Source organism: Grammomys surdaster, unplaced genomic scaffold (assembly GCF_004785775.1).
Source record: "Grammomys surdaster isolate TR1022 unplaced genomic scaffold, NIH_TR_1.0 125947, whole genome shotgun sequence".
NCBI lineage: Eukaryota > Metazoa > Chordata > Mammalia > Rodentia > Muridae > Grammomys > Grammomys surdaster.
The window spans coordinates 1,671,067-1,692,022 of NW_021620769.1; the positions used below are offsets into that span (position 1 = coordinate 1,671,067).

The 20,956-nt window shown below is 44.6% G+C and overlaps 1 protein-coding gene across 3 annotated transcripts in view; it reads right to left on the bottom strand.

The window, feature by feature from the left end:
• Smad1 (SMAD family member 1) overlaps positions 1-20,956 on the bottom strand; it is a 62,202-nt gene that overhangs the window by 3,013 nt on the left and 38,233 nt on the right. For all 3 annotated transcript variants that reach the window (XM_028753413.1, XM_028753415.1, XM_028753414.1), the window contains exons 3-6: positions 16,329-16,586; positions 13,536-13,652; positions 9,916-10,137; positions 3,687-3,943 (exon numbers count right to left, since the gene is read on the bottom strand). In XM_028753413.1, the coding sequence (XP_028609246.1) occupies positions 3,687-3,943; positions 9,916-10,137; positions 13,536-13,652; positions 16,329-16,586 (854 nt within the window). The remainder of the gene's footprint in view (positions 1-3,686; positions 3,944-9,915; positions 10,138-13,535; positions 13,653-16,328; positions 16,587-20,956) is intronic.

The window sequence follows — 20,956 nt, forward strand, 5'->3', positions numbered from 1 at the left end:
CTCTGCTGACTGAACCATCTCCTCAGCCTGTATTTTTTTTTCCCAGACAGGGTTTTAATCTATAACCCAGGTGGCCTGAAACTCACTACCCAGTCCTAGCTGGCTGCAAACTTGTGGCAATCCTCCGGCCTCAACCTCCCATATGCTGGAATTACAAGTATAGGCCACCGTGCCTGGTTCCCCTCTGTTCATTTTTGGGGCACTGGGAATAAGACCCAAGGCCTCTCATGTGCTAAGCAGCACATCCCACCACTGAGCCCTGTTAGGGCTATGGTTACATTCTCCTCTTACCCTAAATACAGTAAAGGTGATATCAGACAGACTGATACTCTGTTTCTTCCCCATTCTGGCAGATAAAATTCTTCTACCTGTCAGCTATACAGATCTCTTGATCTTTCAGTCTCAAGTGAAATGAAGGGAGAACAGTTATACACCCCAAAGTCCTTCCCAACACCTAGCCATTGTCTTGAAGTGACAGGCTCTGTGACTCATCTGGTCAAGAAGGTGGTTTGCCACATGGTATCAGAGTGACCAATTCAGACAATAATGTTCCAGAGATGTCACCATGAGAGGCAGGTGGTATGTCCCTGTAATCCTAGTTCTCGTGAGAGGCTGAGGCTGAGGACTGTGAATGACTTCACAGTCAGTCTGGGCTACCCTGAGTGTGAGCTAACCTGGGTTACTCAGGGAGACCCTATATTAAAAGCTTAATTAAAAAAATGATGTTGGTGTGAATAAGAAGACCATAAACTTCTGACTGATTGTTGTTTGCAAAAAATTATGGCTACTGAGGTCTCTGGTACACACCTTTCTCTAGTAATTTTATGAAATGTATGTGAATGAGAACTTTTAAGACAAAGCTGGGGAACACGAACTCCACCTGTGTACGTGCATGCTTGTCCCTGGGTTTCATTCAACAGCTACAGTTACCACACAGGTCTGTCACTTTAGACACTGAGATCTTTGAAGACAAGGGCTGAGATCTGACCTTCCATGCGGTCATGAGGCAAAAGCTCCACACATACTTTCTGGGCCAGACTGATTTGGGTTTTTCAGGTATAGTTTTATATTAACACCAAAAATGATCATCTCAAAAACAATTGGAGACTGCCTGTTAATGTTAGCAAGGTCCTCGGTATCAGATGCTGAGGAGGAGGATTGGTCCAGCAAGCATCCCTTATAGCAGGAGCAGTGCTGTAAGAAGTGTGTGAGCTTCTGTTACTAACGCACAACTTCTTGTTATGTGGAGCCTGCTATTTACAGGTCACCGAGCTTTAAATAAGACTTATTTTTTATTATGTGCATATTATGTGCACGTGTATGCAGGTACCCATGGAAAACAAAAGAAGGTGTTTGACTTTTGGAGATGGTGTTACAAGCAATTATGAGCTGCCGGATGTGGATGATGAGAACAGGATTCTGATCCTCTGTAAGAGTCATCTCTCTAGCCCATTGCCAGCTTTTTAGTGGGTAAGATTTGTCCATCCTAAACCCCCAGCCACATCCGTCCTATCTTGCACAGATGCCATGCTACTATTAAATTCTTTTATGTTCCGTTCCTAATAAAGTCACAGGAAGCCATGTGCATCCTGAAGCTAGAGGCTTTAGAATGTGCTTTCCCCCTCTCTGTATTGTCTCTCTCTTTTTGGAATAATGGTAAAGTATTTGCAGAAAGAATGAAGTCAATAAATTTTGAATCAGCAGCTTTGGGGTGAAGAGATGTCTTAGCAGTTAAGAGAGGACCTGAGTTTGGTTCCGGGTACCTCTGACTGCTCACAACAGCCTATAACTCCTGCTACGAGAGATCTGACACCCTCCTCTGGCCTCCAGCAGCACCCGCATGTTGTACTCACACATACACACACTGATACAAGTTAAGAAAAAAACCTTTAAGTACCTTAGTGTAAATGTTTTTAGTTGTACAGTCAGTAAGAGACACATGCTAAGGAGACAGCGTATTGGAGCCAAAACTTCTTCAAAAATTCAGTAATCACAGCCCTCCAAGGGACTTCAGACGACTGCCAACACCAGTTCCGGCTAGTCCCATTTTACAGACCATGAGGAGGAGATCTGAAAACAACCCCTGTGTCTCAACCCCAGTTCCAACACCCCCACTCTCCAGAGCTCTTTCTTCCAAACAAAAACCACTTTGGCAAGTAGCTGCTCTCATTTCGTAAATCGCCCGAGCCAAAATGCTAAGTCAAAAATGAAATGGTGCTTGTGAATAATGAACGAGGCAGGCTCTGCGGTCGCATCTGCACACAACATACAGGTCAGCTTCTTTAAGGGGTAATATTTTTTAATATTAAAGAGGTGCCACATTCAGCTGAGGAGGGGGAAGAGAGCCTTTGATCTGGGCGAGGATGAGCCGAGGGCGGCTCTGGAATCACCCAGTGATGAACATTCTACTAAACAGGCCTGGCAAGAAGTTACAGAGCTTTTGAAGACAGCACATGAAAGACAACTGCCTCATCCAAGTTTGTAATTAGTGCTCTTCCTCAAGGTAAAGCGGGACAAAGACTTATCTTTGAGACTTCAGAGACGAGCCGGTCACTAGAGTGTGCTCTCATCAGATGTGCATTTTTTTAACATTTCATCGGCATCTTAAAAAACTTTCATTCTCAGTGGCAGAAGTGGACAGAGATATCTGCTATGAGCAATGACTCCAAACTTCTCCTTTCTCTGATACTACACAGTACTCTTGGAACTGAGGGCCAAGGCCTTGCAAACTTTTCAATTATACATAAAATACACAATTTACTAGAAATATGTAAAAAAAAAAAACCTAACTAACTGAAAATAATTTCCAGTGTAAATAAGTTTCTCACTAATTTTGTGGCATTTATCCATTCCCTTCCTGGCCCTGTGTGTATCATGTGGAGGTCAGAAAACAACTGAGGGAGTTGGTTTTCTCTTTCTACCACGTGGGTCCCAGGAAGCAAACTGCTATAAGGCACCTAAAAGATCACAGGCCCTAAAAGATCATAACTGACTACAGAACTACAGTCTATAGGCACCCGCATCCTGCACATACAGTGCTAAAACAAAGCACTAGAGGAACAAAGGTGATCTCATAGGATGCCCATGTATTTAAGCTACATTTTAAAGATACACCATTTTCTATGCTATTACAGCAGCTATGGGGCTAGGGACACAGCAGTGGCTGGAGCACTGGCCTAGTGTACCAGAGACCCTACAATGGGGCAACGGTAGCACACAGCCTAGAATGCTAGCCACTCCAGACTCGGAGCTGACAGAACAGGATTTCACACCCCTCCTCAGTATAAGCCCAGCTACCTGGGCTACGTTAGAGCCTCTCTCAAAAATAACAGAAGTGTGACCAGGGCCAGCAAGATGGCTCTAGTGGGTAAAGGTGCCTGCCACCAAGCCTGGGGATCTAATTCTATCCCTGGGATCCACACGTTGGGAGGAAAATATTACATTGCTATGTTCCAAAGATAACTTCTTGGACACTGACTCTCTTGCTGGAAGTTTAAAAAAAATACCTCTGATACGAATATACACCAAGAAGGCACAGACTTACATATTGTCAGAAAGTGTGTGTGTGTGGTGGGGGGAGCATGGGTGTGTAGTGGGGGAGCATATGTATGTTGGGAGGCAGTACGTGTGTATGTGTGTATGTGTGTGGGGGTCCAGCCTGGATGATCTAGGCGGGCGCTACTCACCTTCACAAAGCTCATCCGAATGGTACACATCTTGGTGAGTTCATACACGGTCTCAAACCCATGGTTCACAGACTGTGCCAGTAGCTGAGCAAACTCTTGGTTGTTGAAGATTTTCAGGCTGCACCCACTGGGGATCTTGCAGACAGTAGTGGGATGGAAGCCATGGTGGTAGTTGCAGTTCCGACTCTGCACGAAGATGCTGCTGTCACTGAGGCATTCTGCATACACCTCTCCTCCCACGTAATAAAGGTGGACTCCTGCAGGGAGGCACGGGGAGACAGACTGACAGTCAGTTGTTATCTGGCTGAAAGGTGCCCAGGCAGAGTCAGGCTGGACTACTCTGACAAAACACTTAGGTAACTATGTTACCCTTGTATCAGCCAGCCTGTTCAGGAAATAACAAAGTCTCTCAAAAATAATAAAGTATAACACTTTCATTTCAGTAAGTATTTAATGTCCCACTTGGCTAGGGTTGAAAGTATATCTGCACTCTAAAAATAGAGTGCAGTAAAACCTAGAGTTTACTGGAGCATCCTGTGAGTTTAAAGTCTCCTGCACTTATGCCAGGGCTAAATTGTTCAGAAAACTTCAGAGAGACGGAAGGGATGATCAATAAACACGGAGGACCGAAAGCTGAGGTGAATCAGTCCTACCGGGGGTTGTAAGACGGGAGGTCTGGTTAAAAATAAAAGCTCCAGAAATAGAAAAAAAATGGTGGGAGTGGGGCTGTGTGAAAGAAAAGCTCACCGAAATAACCACTACACATAACACCTGGAAACTTCTCCTCCCTCAGAATGCCAGGAGTCTAGGCAACATCCCACATTCAAGCTGGGAGGAGCGGGCAGCGGCCTGGATCCTCCCCTGGTGGGAGAGCCCGTCCTGCGCAGCTGTCCTCTGAATGTCACATGCCCCTTCACATGGGAAATAATTAAAAACAGGGAGGAGGAAAGCGCTCAAAGCCTCCTGAGGGGGAACGAGCACCCAGCAAAGAGGCAAGTGGGGTGGCATCAAACCCTATACATGCCTATGGCGCTGCGCTACTGGGACTGTCTGAAGAAACACCATGTGGTGTCTCTACAGATACACAGGGCTAGAAAACTATTTAAAAGAAAAGAAACCTTTTTCCTGATAATAAAGATGACTTTTCATCTTAGAAAATTATGAAACTGTAAACAATGCTTTGGTGACAGAAAAAGAAATGCTTGTTAGTGTGCATACACTGTGTTGGCTTTTGTAATCAGTAAAGCTTCTGAGCAAACTTTTAAACCTCTGCCTGACTGTCCTGATAATAAGTATTCAACCAATCTACCTCAGTGCACCACTGTTGACAACAATTTTCTATTACTGCAATCGTGACAAATGTCACTGGACCGATTTTTACAAATATCTGTAAGAGATTCCTGGAAGTTAAATGGCTGGATTGAAGGCCCTGGAATCACACGGCCAAACGACTTTCCAGAATGCTTGTGTTGTTCACACCACCAGCAGCACCGTGTGGGCACTTCTTCACCTGACACACATCAGTACTGATCCTGAGCAAAGTGTTCGAGGCTGGAAAACAATCCAATCGTCTTCATTTGCACATGGGGCTGGGTGTGTGCTCACGGCTTAGTGGCCATTCGAGTGTCTCCCGTGAACTCAGTCTTTACTGCTCATGTATTTATCCTGCTGCGGTTGCAGGGTTTTTATTATTATTTATGAGTTGTGTATTCAGGGTCAGATATAAATAATTTATCTTGTATTTTCCTATTACTCCTTTGTCTTTCAATTTTATTCATTTTATACATGTGGTGTACATGTGTGCGTGTAGACAGAGCGATAGATGATAGACAGATAGGTATGCTTTAACCTACACAAGTTTAGTTGAATTTTTATGATTTTTGTTGAGGTAAAAAATGACCTTTCAGATCAAATGTGTTTTCATAGAGCTTTTTAAATTGCTTGCCTTGTTACAGATACATATTAACTCATTCCCACGTGTGGTGTGTAGTACAGGACCATTAGGGAATGCTACTGACCTGATGCCAACACCTAAGATGGGCTCCTGAACATGTCTGGTACGTGTCCGGCACATGTCCAGCACAGTATGCGTGTAATCTACGTTGCTGTTTTCTCTACATGCTGACTAATTTACTTATAATTTTTACTGCCCCTAACATCAGAATTTTTTATTTACTTGTCCATCCATCATGATTTTAACTATTCTTATAAACCCTTCCAAGTCATTTCGGCATCACATTTTAAGTCACAAAATTATACAGAAAGAATTACTGCCTGGCTTGAAATGTTTCCACAGCACTCAGCCATCCCTTTAAGGACCAAAGGCTGACTATATAAGCATTTTTTTTCTCTCTCTCTTAGTATAGCTCTGGAAGGAAGTGTCAGTAGCGGTGGACTTTGGGAGCTTAAAAGTTTGGAGCATTTCTAGTTCTTTCTCCCTCCTCCTCTTCCTCCTTCCCCCCCCTCCTCCTCCTTCTTCTTCTTCCTCTCTCTCTCTCTCTCTCTCTCTCTCTCTCTCTCTCTCTCTCTCTCTCTCTCTCTCTCTCTCTCTCTCTCTGTTTTATGTTTGCAGTTCAAGATGTGAGCCACCGGCTTCTGCTCTCTGGCTGCCGCCTTCCCAGCCATGCTGAACTGGTCCCTCTGGAACCACAAGCCCAAATAAACTCAGTTCTCTGGGTGCCTTGGTTATGGTTTCACTATAGTAACAGAAAAGTAGTAACACACTGGATCAGGGAAAGTAAGCGTCTAGGTAAACAGAATGACAGGGACGGACATGAAGTTCACCCATGAATGTCAAGGGTAAAGGGAAGCACCACATGTCTATTACTAGTGGGAGGTACAAAATTAGCAGGCTAGAGAGATGGCTTAGTGGTTAAGAGCACCCACTGCTCTTCCACAGGTCCTGAGTTCAATTCCCAGCAACCACATAGTGGCTCACAACCATCTGTAATGGGATCTGATGTCCTCTTCTGGTGTGTCTGAAGACAGCTACAGTGTACAGTATTTATTTATGTAAATAAGATAAATAAATAAATCTTTAAAGAAAACAAATTAGTAAGAATTTTCTTGAAAGTATATATAACCAAGAGCTTCTGGCTTCACTCTAAGGACATGTCCCAAGAAGACTGTCAGTCATGCTGTCTGAAGTGATATCTGCATGGTATTTCTGCTGCTTGCTTGTGGGTCAGCTTATGTATGACGATGACCCTGGCTTTGTCCACCATCTGGAACTCTAAGTCCACTACTCCAGCATCTGGGGTGACTTAAGGAAGTGCAGCCCCAGAACCCTTATTTCCCTCGTAACTATTTTTTGGGGTGAGGGGTCAAGACAGAGTTTCCTCTCTGAAACCCTGGCTATTCTGGACTGGCTTTACAGACCAGGCTGTCCTCAAACTCACAGAGACCCGCCTGCCTCTGCCTCCTGAGTGCTGGGATTAAAGGCGTGTGCCACCACACCCAGCCCCTAAAATTTAGTGAGACACACACTCCTCCATACTGAATGTACTGACAGGAAATCCTGTGTTTCCAGGCACAGGAAAATGCCCATGTGTGCGGTGAGCCTATGTTCACCCTAGGCTGTCATTTCCAGTTCCCTCCTTTGATCAGTAAGATGTCTACCGAGCCTTATCTCAACACCTACTGGGTTTCCTCTTAAGAATAATTTCACAACATTTTCTTAAATGTCTCTTATCCTTATTAAAATATCCCCTTTTTTATTCAACCTATTTCTATAGATGTTGATTCGTTTATTTATTTAGTTAGTTAAAGATAAGGTCTCACTCTTTCCTGGCTGGTCTGGAACTCACGGAGATCTGCTTGCCTCTGATTCCCCAGCTCATGCTCCTTGTCTGCCTCTCACTGGTGTTGCCACGATGGGGGATCAATCAAACAGTTTACTGGCTATGCAGATTTATCCACTGTATAATTTATTTTTACTCTGCCTTGCAACTAAAATAGCTTTTAGAGAAATACTGTAAAACATGCAAATGCTCTGCCATAAAACTTCTGTTCATATTTGGCAAATATTGACGGCTCTCTGTTTTATTACGTTTAGTTCCTTGTTCAATGTGTATGGATGATGTGTGTGTCTGTGTGAAGCATGGGCTAGCGTGGTGGTGGTGGTGGTGTTAGAGGGCAAAGTGCAGGAGCTGGCTTTCTCCCACTGTGCAGTTCTGGGGACTAAGCTACTGTCCCTAGGCTTGGGCAGTAAACTCCTTACCCACCCACTGAGTCACCTCACCAGCCGTACACCAACGAGTCTTGCTTGGTCCTTACTACAATGGCTGCAAAATGATGGCTTTTGTATTCTAGCACTCACTGTCCATTTAGAGATTGGACTTCCCAATGAATTCATTTCTCTATTAATGATTCCTGTGGCTGTATCAATTAGAATTTATTTATCGGACAGAATCTCACTGTGTAGCCTAACCTGGCTTGGGATTCTTGCTTTTCTGCTTCACGCCTCCTAAGTGGGGGTATTACAGGAGTTACGCTCACCACCCCACCCAGCAGTAGTGCTAGATCCACTACTATAGTTAATTATAGTTGCTCTTCATTATCTGTGGATCTGGAACCCAGTTTCAACTACGCACAGATCAAAAATGATTTTTTCAGAGAGCACCGGCACTAACAGGTACAGGCTATGCTTCTCTCAATCCACTCAACAGTCACTGTTTACATGGCGTGAGCTCTGCAGTAGGTGAGACTCTATAAGGACACCTGAAAGGTGAAGTGTGATAAATCAATTTACTGTACTGTTCTATGTAAGGGAACTGAGCATCCACGGGCCTCTAACTCTCAAGGTCTCAGTACAAACCACCATGGAGACCAAAGGACAAGTCTACGTTGGTTCTAAACTGTACAAAGCTGTGAGGTGGGACTTGGATGCCAAGAGGAACCATCACTTTCTGAATCCTTTCTTCACTTCCTCTCACAGGACATCCTCCAGGCTTGCCTCCTCACAGCTTTAGAGGCAACTACCGTTTCCCTCAGTGGGGAGAGACAGCAGCAGCAATGATCCGGACCCTGGGTATGTGATCATCAATACTTTACTTCTTTGCCCTTTTAGTACACAGGGTAGAAAAACTGTATGCATGTTTGGAGGGTATATAGACAGGCTCACATACAGACATGCACAACAGCATATAAACACATGCCATGTCATTAAGTTATGAGTTTACACACATACGCCACACCCCTTCACGATTGCATGTTCCTTACTTCGCAGGGAAAGCTGAGCCGAGCACCTACCCACACATTTAGCCACTTGCTTAATCATATAATAAATGCATGTAAATGTTACAGAACTGTTTTAATCTACCACTAATAAATAATTAAGTTTATTAAGAAAGATAGGTGGGTGTTGGGAGGCGACTTCTAGCAGAAAGCAGCTATCATCTTTGCAGCCATCTTGAGCCATATACCCTGACAAGAGACTTATTTTTCAACAGCCCGTAACAGCTGAGCACACTCTGATAAACATCTTGTTTTTCTCACATATCTTGTTTTGTTGTTTAATGCCCCCAGCTGCAAGGTGCACGTGGTAAAGTGTCTTCAGCTGTGTTCCCCTGCTTGTCCACAGCTGCAAGGCACGTGGTTAAGCATATAAATACCCAGGATTTCCTTTCAATAAAGGGGACTTGAACAGACTCTCTGTCTTGTCTCTATTCTTTGCGTCTCTTGCCCCTCCATCCCTACTCTCTATCTTGCTAGGCCCTGTTGACTGACCCTCGGACCAGAGCACTTGGCCCCCAAACGTGGGGCAGCGTGGAGCAGCACGGGCTGGGACAGGCAGGATGGTGACATGGCTCAATGGGTAGAAGACTTCTTGCCACCAAGCTGATGACTTGACTCTGATTTCTGATGTGCACAGGATGGAAGGAGAGAACCAACTCCCAGACTGTCCTGTGATGAAGACACTTGTGCATACATGTACACATGAACATGTGCGTGCACACACATGTAATAAATGTAAAAGTTATTTAAAGATGTTTTTATAACAAAAATGTTAGAGTACTGGCCGCAGTAGCAAACCACAGTATCCACTAATTCCTATCAGAGTTGTCAGAGTTGGGGACCACTAAGATCGTCAGTTAGAACAATCTCCTGATAATAAGAATTTGAAAACATCTTCAAATAGCAGTATCTGAACATTCACTGGCATCTGCCACAGAAATGACTGAGTCACCTCTAGAGGAGCATGTGCGAGCAGAGTGAAGGGAAGGCTCACCTTTCCCAATATGTCGCCTGGTGTTTTCAATAGTGGAATTCCGGTTAACATTGGAGAGCAGCCCAAGGCAGAAGCGGTTCTTATTGTTGGAAGGATCAGTGAAACCATCCACCAGCACACTGGTGGAGGAGGCGTGGAACGCCTCACCCACGCGGTTGTTGAGCTCGTAGTACACAATAGAGCACCAGTGTTTTGGTTCCTCGTAAGCAACTGCTTGAACATCTGTAAGAAGAGAAGAAAAGGTTGTGTGTTGCTCACGGTGTGTGCCTGGAGCGCCCCCAAGCCGAAACCGAATTGTAAAACTGGCTGGGCATCATGGGCGACTACGATGATCCCACATATCATTGTTGAGAGCTGAAGAACTTCTTATTAAAGGTGGCATTTTCCTTTAATTGGGGAACAATCTTCTCCAATGACTAGCAGAAAAACCAAAATACCAGCTAAGCAAGTCCAGCAACAGCATTTGCTGAATACTAACGCCCTATTACTGGCTCATTAACATACAGAAATAATAGAAATCACTCTTGCTGGCACGATACCTATGAAAAATACAAGAAGTGACCAATGAAAAACCAAGTGGCTCAGGAACAAGAGGAGCCTGGAGATGTGCCAATGGGGCTGGCATGGGAAGGAGCTCCTTTTGGCAAAGCCTTGGTAAACCATTGTTTTCTCAAAGCACCAAAACCAACTTCTACTATCATGGAGACACTGCCTGGCTTCACAAGAGCCAGTGATGGCCACGGCTGCAGGTTTGCTGCGATTCGAGCTCAGGAAGAAATCTTGCCAGCTGGCCATTCTCCCTCAATGAATCATATCTCTCTCATCCAGACTCCATGCTAACTTCCTTATATTTGCTTTAAGTCATGCCGAGCAGGTGTGTTTTGTCTCTCGCTTCCCAGAATGGGCCAACAATGGAAACTACCCAGCTTCACTGACAGGATGCAGCTTGTTAAGTCAGATCCCTTAAGCCTGACAAATCTCCAAACAGAAAATGCTTCTAAATGCTTTCAACCAAAAGGTTGGGAGATGAATCCTTCTGCAGCAAACCTCCTTTAACCCGCCTTTGAGACCCCAGGCATACACACACTACTGCCAACGTAATTACTGATCTGAACCTCATGGTGCCTCATGTACAATGAGAATGCAAAGAAAATCCAGCAGGCAAGGTAAAAAAGGGCTTCCATGTTCTTCATTAGTTACATTTTATACTTAAGTGGCTTAGCTGAAAATAAACTATTTCCCTTGTTTTCTAAACAGCCCCTCCGTCACTCTGATGTTCTTCAAGGAGTAAAGCTTTAGTGATTCACAAGTGCCAAACCTCAAAGGCAGCTGCAACCACAGTCACACAAGCCTTCTATCAGCTTTAGCGTTGTTCGAAATGCTATTCAGCTAGTTTAGACTTGGACACATTTTTTTTCCTATAAAAGGCCAGAAAGATTTTGTGGGACATATGGTCTTTATCACAACTATTCCACTCTGCCTTTGTATCACACGAAAACAGCCATTGATAATATGTAACAAATGGGCACAGCTGTGTTCTAATAAAGCTTTATTTATAAAAACAGACAGTGGGCTGATCTGTGAGCTGTAGTTTGCTGACCCTTGCTCTTGGAAAACCACCACAGGTGACAACAGGAAAAAAGCCAACACTGTTTTCCTTTGAACATACTAGGTGATTTTAAATTGGCTCTAACAGGGAACATTTTAAAAGCTGTTTAAAAGGAAAAAAAATCTTAAAAGTATGGTCTCTATTTGGAGTATTAGAGCTGATCTCATCTGTACAGATACAGGGTCCACACAGGGTATCTTGCTCTCCAAATAAAAATTCTAAAAATGGGTCAGATAGAGGCTACTCTCTCACACACTTCTCTTGTTGACTCCCAACATCTAACAATGACCAAGACCCATAAAACACAGAGCACCTATAAAGAAAACTTCAAAACAAAATCACCGATTTATATATGTTCCAATTTACTTAACTGTATAGCTAAGGGTTTTTTGAGAGTATTTATTTTTGGAGTCAACATTCTGGGTCACTACAAAGTGAGACTTCCCACACCCCCTCCCACCAGAGATCTGCCATCAGATTGGTGTATTCAATATAACCCAAGAGCCTACATTCTCATCCCAAATCCAGAGTCGGCACTAGGGCTTGTTCTTGGTTATAGTCTGTAAGTCTGAACACATATGAACAGGGCACATATAATATTTAAGTACACATACGGACAGCATAATAGTTAAGTCCTGAAAAAGCACCCGCAACTCTGACTCAGTCCAAGGCCCTTTCACTTCACTAAAAATGGGGTTAAGAACAAAATAAGGGACATTCAGTGGCCACACTGCTTTTACTTTCAATTTGCTTCACCCCCCGACCAAGTGCTTGCTGGAGGCCTCCCCAGAAGTTACTGAGAGGATGGGAGATCTTGCCAGGGCAGGTATGGCACCTCCTGGCATGGGGCAAGATTCAATGATTCTAGCATCTGCATTCTCTGCTCCCTCAAGCTCACTGAACATCCCACTGTGGTCCTGAGAAACAGGTGGGGCCATTCATCAAATCACTACTGGGAAATGGAGCTGGTGGTGAAGACCAGCCCCTCCCCAAGGAGCAAAGGTGAATTTCAATTCAGTTGTAAATTCTTTGAGGGGAAAGGAATAAATTCTTATCCTTTACATTTTTCTGGTAACAAAGTTAGGCACGAGTACAGAAAGGAAAATGGCACCATTACTTGTTTCAGTGATAGATAAGAGCTATAAAATCATGAGAGGTGTGTGTGTGTGTGTGTGTGTGTGTGTGTGTGTGTGTGTGCTGCGGCAACCTTTGGAAACTCGGCTGTATGGATTTCTAAGGAGGTCACCTGTGGGAAGTCTGCTTTGCACTACTGTGGATGGCCTGTTCCTCTGGCCCATTCAAAGACAACTCTTGTAGCATCGATCCCATTACTAATTACTGAAGACCTGAACACATGGCCATCTAAATAAAAGACATATGTTATGTAACACAGGCCTCGACTGTGTCCTCTGCTAGCTCTTCATGCCAAGAGCTCTCTAACAACCTCATATGTATACAGGTACATGAAACAGCTATACAAACCGCATATTTATTGATACTAAACCCTAGATAAATGTATTTTTAAACAGTTCTTTGTTTATATTACATAACCATTTACAAAAGGTAAAAGCAAATTAGCATGCTAATGAAATAGATAAGCTTGTTCATTTTTTACAAAAACAATAAATCTCGGCTGAATATTCAGCACTGACGGATGTACAGCATGTTTGGTTGTCTTCAGAGTTTGCCAATAGTTTGGTTTTCTAATCACCAATGCTGAGACTTAGTTTCACTTAACTTTCTAGTACAAAATGGCAGAAGGATGCTCACCGCCGTTTCATAGACTATTGAAAATTCATTCAATTCTGAGATCTCTTATGAGATTGTGACAAAAGTTTAAGCAACGAGCTGTGTTCTAGAGAATTTTTTTCCTTTAGGCTTAAAACAACAACAACAACTGTTTTTTCTATGTTTTTCCAACAGCTACTTTTTGAAGGTCTACATGACCGAAAGCAACACCTGGACCTGCAGACAACAAACTCTAAGAGGGAGAAGGGGCAACTGACTTTACCTCCTCTGTTGATTTCCGCAGGCAGTGGAGGCGCCATCATGTTTGTGTCCATGGGCTGAGAGCCATCCTGGGCCATGGGGTCTTCAGGAGGCAGGTAAGCAGGTGGGGGGGTGTCAGCTACAACGTTTTAAAGAAAAGAATACATGTGTCAGGTATAGATTCTCTTCTGTGTTGAGAGTCTTTGTGTATCTGTATACCTGTTCATGTGTATGCAGATGTATGGGTGTGTACATTTATGTAGGAGGTCACAGGATAACTTTGGGTTTAATTATTGTGGGGGAGGAGGAAATTCAGGCTTTCACAATGGCAGCAAGTGTCTTTACCCACTGAGCCATCTGACCAGCTCTCACCTTTTGGGGGGATGGGATGGGGGAAGCAAGGACTCTCAGTGGCCTGGAACTCTATAAGCAGGCTAGGCTGCTTGGCCAGTGAGACCCAGGGATCTATCTGCTTGTCCCTGCCTCCCTGTGCTCAGAGCATTAAGAGCTGAAGGGGCTTACATGGTAGCATATGCATGCAATCCTGGCAGGTGGGAAGCAGAGGCAGGATGATGGAGAAGTCAAGGCTAACTTCGGCTATATCAGACCGTGCCTCACCCCCAACTCCTTACCCCTCTGCAAAGAATTAGATGCTAAAGACATTGGACATAAGGTACCATTTTAGAAAATGATCATAGCACCAAACTTTGTTTTCAGTGACATTTCAGTGAAAAGGAAAAAAAAAACCTTTAAGTTGGCTCCAGGAATCCTCCATCCTCTCTAGGATCACGTCACTTAAAATCCACTGAGAAGAACATGTATGCACACTCTCATGCAACAGACTCTGAGAGCCCTCAAGTTTGGTTTCACTGGTGTAACCAAACTGCCTGACAAGACTTGATAAGGAGAAACTTCTTTCCAGGCCTCTGACATTAAACCTATGGGCAGGAATTCGCTGTCCGGGTTTGTTAAGACCTACTAATTGAGACTTAGTTTCCCATGACTTTAAGCAATCTCTTAGGACTACCTTCATCATAACCATTTAAGCAATGACTAGCCTAAAAATCCCCAACAGCAGAATACTAAGAAACAAATCAGTTTAGCTCAGCTGTCTTCTGTTTTAGAATTTACGTAGGTCTCCTCTGAACAGTTTCTAACAAGTAATAAGATTACTGAAATGAAACCACACACATTAATGCAAGACTAGTATTTTCTTACTGTGAAATACAGGACTCAAAAACCAAGTTCCTCATTGGCTTGTCAGCCCACCCAGCATGTACAGCAGAGCCTTGAGAACAAAATTTTACGTTAGGGATCCATAAGTGCTTGGGTAAATACTTAGGGGCAACTGTGGAACCCCAAATAACAAACTCTGCTCCTTCAGGGCTCCCCGGCAGCTCCCACCACCCCTGACCCTGGCAGAATCTAGCCCAGTTGCTAAGGAGCAGAGAGCCAGCAAGGCTCCAGAGACCTTTTCTATACTTCTCAGTCTGCCTTCCCTGCGTCCCAGCTTCTTGCTGCAGTTGTAAGGTTAAGTATGCTGTGCCTTAAGCCAGAAGCAAAGCCAGGAGGCTTCTCAACAGAACCAATGAACTTACACCCACAGGCCGTGAAAATCTCACTAGCACCAAGGGGGCTCAGAGCCGGGTCTTTCCTGACAGTGCTCTGCTGTCTCCCATAGCCCACACTTTCTCTTTGTTCTTTTGAGCTGTGCTTTAATCCTGGCACCCAAGGACAAGAGCAAATTCTAGCAACAGTCTTTGATTCTCTTTACTGGGGATCACTTGGGGTTGCCCCTGCTCAAAAGTCCTCTGAAATGGACCCTGTCACCACCAACCCGTCCATCAGATTCAGCTGACTTGTCAGGGAATAGGTAGATAGGAAACCACCAAGTGTTACAAGTTTGGTCATTAAAATAATCTCTCTTCCATCTTTATCCCAAACAGAAACACATAATGCAAAATAAACAGGTTGAAAAATAAGAATCATTAAAGAAAAATAAAGCAGCAATAATGTGTGGACCACTTTTCAATTTCTGAAGGTTCAACACCAATGTTGAATTAAAATATAATCTGAAGCACGTTAAGTGGCTTCGTAAACATGCCTGCCTACCCAGTTATCTTCCCTCACAAAAATACCCAGATTTCAAGATGATCTTTTTATACACTCCTTCTTGCTGTTGAGAAGGACTCTGGCACTAATATTTGAGATGCTTGTTTACTAACCTACAATTTGGAAACTAGAACATTCTAATTAATCACATATTTTGATAACTATTACAGGATCCGTTATGACTATAACAGGAAAATAACTGGTCTTGTCTCTGCTAAGTTAAACAAGCAGATGGTCTCCAGCGCGTCTGCTACAATTCCTTGTTGTTAAAAGTACATGCTTCTCGGGATTACATCACTGGTTAAATGAATCTAATTAAATGGGGGTTGTGACCCCTCAGAAAACAGCTCTTCCAAGTCTACACTGACAGCAAGGGCTCTTCGATGTCAGAAATGCTCGTTGGAGCCGCTTCTCAGAACAGCACTGCATGTAACATGGCACTTTCCCTCTTTCTTTATGGAGAGCAGAGGCTGGAACAATTGTGCCACTCCCAGAAGGATGCAGCTGTTTCAAAACTTTTCAAAACAAGGGGAAAAGGTAGCAGGAACCAAGCAGGCCGTCCTTGTCTGGCTGAGATGCCACTCTCTACAACTGCAGTTCTGAAGCACTGGCTCACTGGCCTTGCTGGGGGTTCAGACCTCCTCCCTGCAGGTCACACCCACCCACCTCCCCAAACACCCAGCCCCCAATCACCCACTCCTACCTGGCATCTGGAAAGGGCTGCCTGGGTCTGAGCTGGTCGGGGAGTGAGGGTAGGTGCTGCTGCTGCTGCCAGGAGAGTTGGGGTAGCTGCTGTTGGGGGAGTGGGGGAACGGGTGGCTGTTGGGCTGCTGGAAGGAGTCTGGGAACGTGGCGTTCAGTGGCATGTGAGGCTCGTTTTGCCCCAGGTTTCGGAACTGAGCCAGAAGGCTGTGCTGAGGGTTGTACTCGCTGTGCCTTGGAACCAGCACCGGCGGGAGAACTGGAAACAGAAAGAAAAGAGAGACAAATGAGAACGGTGAAAACTGGTAATGACCTCACAGTAAGTGAGGGCAAATGACCTGAACCCCAACTGTCAACTCCACAGTATTGACCAGTGGGAAAACGACCCTCCAGCCCAGATCCCAAGACTCCAGCCCGAGAGCAGCGCCCCTGGCCTGGTGACCCAGGAAGCCTGGTGACCCAGGAAGCCTGGTGACCCAGGAAGCCTCAAAACAGTTTCAGATGAAAACATGCTGCTTTAGTCCACTTTAAATTTTCCTACTCACAAAAAACTAAGGCACAGTTAACAATATATATCACCAGCTGGCCAGAGGGCTTCCTGGGTAAAGGAGCCTGTCACACAGCTGGATGACCTGAGTCTGATCCCTAGAACTCATGTAAAAGGAGGACAGAATAGATTCTACAATGTTGGTTGGTGACATTTGCACACCTCCATACACATAACACACACACACACACACACACACACACACACACACACACACACACAGAGCACTGTGCACTGTGGCATACACTCACAATCCCAGTACTCAGGAAGGAGGTAAAGGCAACAGTATCTCAGGCTGGAGTCCAGTCTGGGCTACCCTGTTTACGTATTTATATTTCGCCATGAGTGCTCTCACTTGACAGTCTGCTGACATCTGAGTTATTGAATGATATTGAATGTATTGAATGATATTACTTACCAGTAAGTATTTTAATTGACACATTAGCTCCTTTTAAAATAAAAGGGAGCAGAAGGAAGAAGGTTGAAGGAATAAACAGAGTGGGCACATAATACCAAAAGGCCAAGGAAGAAGGCTGGTTACATAGCCTCTGAGAATCTAGAGAAAGGTACTCACTTCTCCGCGATCCACAAAACAGGGCCAAGGAGGACCTAAAAGTTGCAGTCACATTTTGCTAACTGAAAACCCCCAAGTAGGAAGGTCTACGAGGCAGGTACTTAAACACAAGCAAAAAGAGTTGTCTCTTCTGAAAGCTACAGGTTAAGAACCTAAAACCGGTGGAAATCGGCAGGTTAACTCCCCAAACCCTGGCAGAGCCACCACCAAACTGGTGACCTGCAAGGGACAGGCGGCTGCCTAATACTGACTTACAGCACCTCACCCTGGGGAATGTTATTAGACCCCAAGATGTCCTCCAGGGTCACCAGGTAGCATCCCCTTAGTGACAAATACCCTTGGAAGCCCTTCTGCCCTTGCAGCCCCAAAATAGCAGAGAAAAGAAGCACGGTTTAAAACTACATAATTGGAATTTGTTTTTTTTTTTTTGTTCAAAACTTGTTTGGGTACAACTCCCACCTACAGTATTAGGCTTATCTGCTCAATTCATTGTCAGTCCTCAGCGACCTCCCCAGAGCTTTGTACAAAGCCAGAAAAAAGGTCAGAAGCACCACCTCCCAGCCTGTCTCCTCCGCTTACACCCCTCATTCTGACCTCCTCACAGGGAAGCTCTAGGTTCCTCTCTCTCTCTCTCTCTCTCTCTCTCTCTCTCTCTCTCTCTCTCTCTCTCTCTCTCTCAGTGTATGTGTGTGTGTGTTATGAATCTGCAGTCATAAAGTCTTGTATACTCATGCTGAATGGAAGAATTCATCTCTGTACCCTTCTGGGGCATGGAGACTTTCCCAATTTGTTTAGGTTTCTGAGCCACTAGTTTTATTTGTGGTATGAGGAATGCATGTAATTTTACCTTTTTCTAACTGGTTAACCAGACACCTTAAATGGCACTGACTAGGAGTCCATCTTTGTCCTGGGGACCGAGAGGACCTTTCTCATAATGCCCTAGGTATGCTCTGCTGACTTCTCAGACGTTCCCCTCTGCTCTGGACTGAGCCTGTGCCATCATTCTGTGTCTTGGGTTTTGTTTATTTATTTATATTTTACTAAGAGAGAGAAGAAGAGCATGTGTGTGCGCATGTTTGGTTTTTCAGACAGGGTTTCTCTGTATAGACCTGGCTGTTCTGGCTGTCCGGTGGAGGCCACCTACCTAGCCCCCAGAGTGCTGGGATTGCGTGTGTACCACCACTGGGGGTGTCAGTGACTAACAGGTCCAGCTCCTGTTGTTTTGTCTTCTTAGTGTTCAAGGTACATGCTTCTCTTTCCAAATGGCTTTAGTTACTTCCCTGTCTACCTTTTGGAAACAAAAAAGTTCTTGATGCCTTATTGAGAGGCCATTACATTCACATAGGAAAGTATCTTGGTGCCGAAATGCCTTCTTTACAATAAGAAGAGCTAGGCAGGAGAAGGAAGCAGGAAGATGCTGAGTGCAAAGCTAGCCTCAGCTACAAAATTAGTTCAAGGCCAGCCTGGGCAACTTAGCTAGACTGTTCAAAATAAAAACTAGAGAGGCTCAGTAATTAGGAGCACACACCGTTCTTCCAGTTTCCAGCAACCACATGGACAATTCCATCTAAGAAGAGTCTAAGGACTCTTCTTCTGGACTCTGAGGGCACCTGCATGCATGTGCACACAGTTAAAATGAAGAAAAAGCCATGGGTACAGCTCAGCAGTACAGTGCCTGACTAGCGTACATGAGAGTCCAGGTTCATCCCCAGTACTGGAGAAACAAAAGCACTCCGAAGGTCTGTCCAAGTTCACGATGGCGCTGTGATTTGTACACAATGGCTGTATTAGTTTCCCAGGGCAGCTGCAATAAAATACCAAATAGTGGTGTCCAGGGTAACAGAAATTCATTTTCCTCTGCTCATGGAGGCTGATGTCCAGGACGAAGGGTTCTCCCGAGGCTTCTGTTCTCGGTTCCGGATGGCCAGCTATCCTGGTGTATCTCTACATAGCTTAACCCGTCTTACAAGGATGTTAGGCAGGCTATGTTAGGGCCTCCCACAATGCCCCCATTTTACGTATCTTTTCCTTAACGGCCCTGTCTCTAAAACCCACATCCCATGGTACTTGGGGTTCAGGCTTCAACATGAACTTAGGGACATACACAACCTGGTCCATAAAGACATATACAGTATACAGTGTCTTCCAAGTTTTCAAGCACCCCAAACTTCATACTTAAGGACAGTGTGCTTGGTTTGGAACTTCTCTCTTTATGTTTCCAGAGATGCTATTTTCTACAAGATACTTTGGAGAAGCCAGATTCCAAATTTTCATTCTAGACATTACCAGAATCTGTTCTCCTTTGGGCCCCGAGGTTTATCCTTGGATATGAGCTTAATGGTTGGTTTTACTAAAGCTTTGTCTCTAAGGTGACCAGGCTGTGTTCAGAGAACTCTGGGAACTAATACCCGGACCTGGTTGAGCCCTGTGCCCTTCCTGAAAAAGAGGCTTGGATGAGTGGGACCTTTCTCATGTACCTGACAACCACCTGAAGTCTCTGTGTGTGCGTGCGTGTGTGTGTGCATGCCTATGTGTGCTTGTCTGTGTGTGTGTGTGCATGCCTATGTGTGCTTGTCTCTGTGTGTGTGTGCATGCCTATGTGTGCTTGTCTCTCTCTCTCTGTGTGTGTGTGTGCATGCCTATGTGTGCTTGTCTGTGTGTGTGTGTGTGTGTGTGTGTGTGTGTGCATGCCTATGTGTGCTTGTCTCTGTGTGTGTGTGCATGTGCCTATGTGTGTGCTTGTCTCTGTGTGTGTGTGTGCGCGTGTGTGCGCGTGCGCGCGCACGCTCAATCTAGGGAACTCTGTGGTTGGATGCCAGGGATCTAAACTCAGCTCCTCAGGCTAGTGCCAGCTTTACCAATTAGACCATCTCTCTCTCTGCCACATCTTTACTTAAGTGTTTAAAAATTCTTTATTTTAGTCTTTATTTTAATTTTGTGTATGCATGTGTGTATCTGTATATACATCTGTACATATACATGAATGCTGGTGCCCTCTGTAACCAGAGGTACTAAACCTCCTGAAGCTGGAGTCACAGGGAGATGGGAGCTGCCCAGTGTGGATACTAGGAATTGAACATGTCAGTTTTTCCTCTTAATCACTGAGCCATCTCTCTAGCCCTCTAAGAATTTAAAAGGAAAATGCTCTCTCTCTTCCCATCTCTTCCTGACCTTTCAGAAGGGAGAATTCTTTCCCTCACTGCTGTTAACTTTGCTTCTCAACTCTGCATCTCCTTCCATGAAAAAGTAACATCCCCTTTCCAGCTAACAGGAAAACCAAACCAAGACTAAAATTGCAGGATGCTGCAGTCTGAGGAGATATCTGTGATTCTTCTACTGGGCTCTGCTTTTCTTTGTTGTCAAGGCACACAGGAAAGGAATGACTGAGGATGGCTAAAATTATACAACAGAGCACGCAGCACCCTCACACCCCAGATGGGAGCTTTGTCCGGAGTCTCAGGCAAGGCTTGAAATTCTACACCAAATGGTCAGTGGTAACATGTTCTCT